Source organism: Nicotiana sylvestris, chromosome 11 (assembly GCF_000393655.2).
Source record: "Nicotiana sylvestris chromosome 11, ASM39365v2, whole genome shotgun sequence".
NCBI lineage: Eukaryota > Viridiplantae > Streptophyta > Magnoliopsida > Solanales > Solanaceae > Nicotiana > Nicotiana sylvestris.
The window spans coordinates 18,472,634-18,477,296 of NC_091067.1; the positions used below are offsets into that span (position 1 = coordinate 18,472,634).

The following is a 4,663-nucleotide window of genomic DNA, read 5'->3' on the forward strand; positions in this document are numbered from 1 at the left end:
TCTTGCTCACTTTATCATCCTCCCTATTTGAAGCCTCAGATATTTCCCAAAGATAGGATTGGTTCGTCATATTGATCCTCACCGTTTCTTTCTTGGCAAGGGAGAGTGTCTTGTTGAATACCCTATGAGCACCTCCTATCATTTAATGTTCCCTTTGTTGGAGACTCTGTGGCCTTATTTTGTGGATTGTACCCCAAAAGGATTCTTTCGCTCGTCGTTTTACATCGAGCTTCACAAGCTGATCCTTCGTGTTGTCAAGAACAAGGCATTTTCTTCCATTAGGCAGCTCCTGGTGGGTTTTGATTTAGAAGGGACCTGGTTCGACACTTGTTCTCAAAGTAGAGAGCAGTATTCATTCTTTTTGCCCAAAATTTCTTGGCGATTCCATTGGCGATGAGCACTGTCCATGCAGCATTTTCCAGTTCCGTTCTTTCTTTCAGCTACACCATTTTGTTGTGGAGTCCTTGGTGTTAAGAAATTGTGTGTGATCCCTTCTCCCCATCCTCCATCATTTTGTCAACTCATGTCCAGGTGATACTTGAGTTTGGCAGACCACGGACCAGGTCTGGCTGAGTTAATTTATTCGGAGGTGAGAAGCTTGCATATACCAATCCTTCATGCCATGGTTGCGACTTCACTCATATCATACCGCCAACTTGTGGAGATTCATGATTAGTAGGAGTGAATGTTCTTGTTTCCTTTGTCCACTAAGACCGCTTGGCGAGTTATCAGATTGGTGACTGCACTTTTTATACCATTCACATAGTGCTCGTTCCCCCTTGAGTGCCGAAAGAACCTTTCTACCTTTTCATTCACTAAGAATGTACCTTTTACTTCCTTCTCAAAGATTCATTCCCTTCCTGCAGGGCTTTCAATGAGAAGAAATTCATGATGTTTTCAGCTACGTGCTTTAAGCATCTATTGTCCATAGTCCATCGCAGTCCGCTTCCTTCCACTGCTCTCTTCTCATGCACATCAAGGGTTAGATTTAGGAACCCAAACTAGTTTGGGTCCCTTGTTATTATAAAAAGGATGAATGGGGGATTTCCTAGTCCATGCAGGCAACATCCGCTTTTTGCGAGTGGTACCTGGTCCTTTGTTAGTAGTCACTCTATCAGTAAACACTTTATTCTTCTGAATAGACTGAACCCTGGCCTGGTAATTTTCTTTAAAATGCCCATTATTCCCACAGTGGGTACATAGCCAGTTATCAATTACAGTGACATACTTGCTATGCGGGTTGCAGGGATGTTTCTCCCTTTGGAACCCGATGCTCTACTTGTTCCCACTATTGTTGAGATACATGGCAGTGACAACATATAAGGACCAGGTTCACTTCAGGGATTTCTCAAGATCATTTCTTACTTTCTCCAACTCAACTTGGAGTTGCTGATTCCTCTCGAGTTTACTGCAGACACTGGTTTTTACAACAGTTAACTCCTTTTCAAGCATGATGTGTGACTCACTGGCTACTTCCTTCCCTTTCCCAAGACTTACATTCCTATATTCTCTATTTAGTCCCTCAACGGTTTCCTCTAGATCAGTGCATATTACTAATAGGTCATCCCTTTCCTCTTCAGTAGATGCAACTTTTTCTTCTAAGGTGTGTTTCTCATTGGTAAGACCTTCTATTGTTTCTTTTAGATCAACAACTACTACTATCAGATCGTCTCTCTCATTTTCCACACTAGTTATTCTTTCATTCAAGGCTTCCTTCTCTTGTTCAAGATTAGCTATGGTCTCATTTAAGTCCATTACACAGACCACTAGATTATCTCTAGATTGTTCGGCCTCTCCTAGTTCTACAGTTAGGATCTCTTTATCATTTACAAGGCTATAATAGGCATCAATTAGGACATTAGATAAAGACCTTAGCTTCTTAGAAGAGTAGGGTTTCAGATTTCTCTGAGCATCCCTGAAGTTTACCTCATCGTCTTCATCTTCTTCTTCATCATCATCATCTGACTGTGCCATCAGCACGGACAGTGAATCGTACTTTGTTGCTTTAGTTTCCACTGCCATCATGGAACTATTTTCTGCATCTGATTCCCTTTCGGATTCACTCAAGGAGTCTCCCCAAGCAGCAAGAACATGCTTAACAATATTGTCTGCAGTACTTTTTCGATTGAACCTTTTATTTAGAACCAGGTTCCTTTTTCCTGCTTTGTCAGGATTTTGCTTGTATTGCTCCTATTTCGCGAGTGGGCAGTCTTTGATGAAATGCCTTGACTTTTCATATCTGTGACAGAGATCGTTGTTTCTTGTTTTACTTGAACTGGCCCACTTTGGTATACCACCATTTCTTCGAACCATCTTTTGAAATCTCTTAGTAAGATAGGCCATGTCACTATCTTTATCACTTGAATCGCTGCTTTCAGCCTTAAGTACCAGATTCTTTTCCTTTTTGGGCTCTCTTCTTTCACTGTCTTTCTTTCTTTTCATCTCGTATGTCTTCAAATTTCCAATCAACTCATCCATGGTCAGAGTTTGTAGATATTTAGCTTCAGTGATGGAATTTACCTTACTTTCCCAAGATCCAGGTAGAACACTGAGGATTTTCCTTACAAGCTTGTTTCTGGGAATGACATCTCCAAGTGAGTGAAGCTCATTTATGATAGAGGTGAATCTGGTGTGCATATCTTGTATGGACTCATCATCCTTCATCCTGAAGAGCTCATATTCAGTGGTGAGCATGTCGATCTTGGATTGTTTGGCCTGAGTAGTTCCTTCGTGTGCGGTTTGTAAAGCTTTCCATATTTCTTTGGCAGTTTCACAAGCTGATACTCTATTGCACTCATTAGGTCCTATACCACACATTAAGATTTTCTTGGCACGATAGTTCTTTTCTACAGCTTTTCTATCAATGTTGTTGTACTCTCTTCTCCCTTTTGATACCAATGGTCCTGTTTCTTCAAGTTTCTTCATGGAAACATATGGACCATCACAAATGATGTCCCACAACTCTGAATCTTCTGCCATCATAAAATCATGCATCCGGGTCTTCCACCAGCCATAGTATTGACCATTGAATTTGGGAGGTCTATAGGTTGATTGTCCTTCTTCAAAGTTTGGTGGTGCAGCCATTTAGGATCCTTCCTAGGTGTTAGCCTGATAGGAGAAACCTGCTTTGATACCAATTGTTAGTTTATATGAGTCCACCAAATTATAGAGTACCTAGTCCTCTATGGGATGATACGTAGAATACAGTAAAGACTGAATGTAAAGAAGGCAAGAGATTTTCTACGTGGAAAAAATCCCACACAAGGGGATCAAACAACCATGACCTACTTTTGTAGGATTTTAACTCTACTAACTTGTAATATACCTATTACAAGCCACTTTGCAAATACTCTATTGTAAAGACTTCAAACTAACTTGTGATGCAACCACCACAAGACACTCTATATCTCTCCTTGTTACAACGGATTTAAACTTATGACTATCCCTAGTCACAACATAAACTCAGAAGTTTACGAATTTGATTTGTTCTTAAGAAAACGCTTCTAAGAAAGCAAACTAGGAATTACAATGACGAACAAATAACAAGATTACAACTCAACTATGGATGTACATAAACTCATTTAGAAACTGATCCTTAGTGGAGTTGTCTTCTTGTTCTTGACACACCAGTGACTTCAATGCCGGATGAATACTTTTGCTTCTTGAGAGAATATCACTGAATGCACAAAGAATGGTGTGTCTTGCACCATGTTGTTTTATCACAAAAGATAGCACTATAGATAGTGATGTCAACTCTTAGTGTACGCTTCTTCCCAATGAGAAGTGACTATTGTACTGTCTGCACAACTACTTCTGGGTAGTTGCGTTCCAGTTGGATAGTGGACTTTGTACTTCTGTCAGGACACACCAACGGACCAGGTCCTAGTTGTGTTCCTTTTCTGTGACAGTTGCCAGATGGTCACTTTCTTCTGCTACGTTCCAGTTGTGTACTTGACTTGTACTTCTGTCAGAGAACCCTAAGGGAGCAGGTCCCTATTGTGTTCCTCTTTATATTGATTGCGTATAGTCGCTGACTCGTTTGTGTTAGAGAACCCTAAGGGACCAGGTGACCAGGTCCCTGTTGTGTTCTTCCCTGTGGTCGTTCATCCATTTGCTGATTTTCAGACTTCGACCAGTTCACATAAAATGTATCCTGTGGGCCAGGTTCTCTATCTGGTTCTTCACGACAAGTTTGTTAGATCATCAAAACATAATAAGCATAAGGCTAAGACATTGAAAACCCATCAGAGCGTCTCCTCCCACATAGATGTGGAGGCTCCCTTAGCAAGAGACTTTGTTATGCTGCAGTGAGGAGGCGGTGGCCCATCTCGCCTAGGGGAGGCATTGGGTGTTGCGTCTTCATCTGTCGTTTCATAGCTTTTGTTGATGACATTTATGAGGTTAGTTGGAATATCACTTATTATTCTCTTCCTTTCTTCTCGGTTACCTGCCATGTTGGGATTTGTACGTACAAAGAAAGGAGATCTTGTTTTTGCTTCTTTTTCTTTACGTTAGCGACCCGTGTTGGCTGTAGACCTAGAAAAAACTAAAAGCTTAACTAAAAAATCCCTACATATGGCGCCAAATTATTTGACCAAAAAATATAACTTTTGGTTCAAATAATTAAATTTATATGATAATGGATTAAACCTAGTTAATAATA

The 4,663-nt window shown here is 40.6% G+C and overlaps 1 protein-coding gene across 1 annotated transcript; it reads right to left on the minus strand.

Annotated features, from left to right (window-relative positions):
* Positions 1-1,332: 1,332 nt before the first annotated feature.
* On the minus strand, positions 1,333-3,084 carry LOC138880778 (MAR-binding filament-like protein 1). Its single transcript, XM_070160954.1, has 3 exons — positions 2,785-3,084; positions 2,311-2,451; positions 1,333-2,190 (listed from the first exon to the last, which is right to left on the minus strand). Exons 1-3 carry the CDS (start codon positions 3,082-3,084, stop codon positions 1,333-1,335), a joined length of 1,299 nt encoding a protein of 432 aa, XP_070017055.1.
* Positions 3,085-4,663: the final 1,579 nt, after the last annotated feature.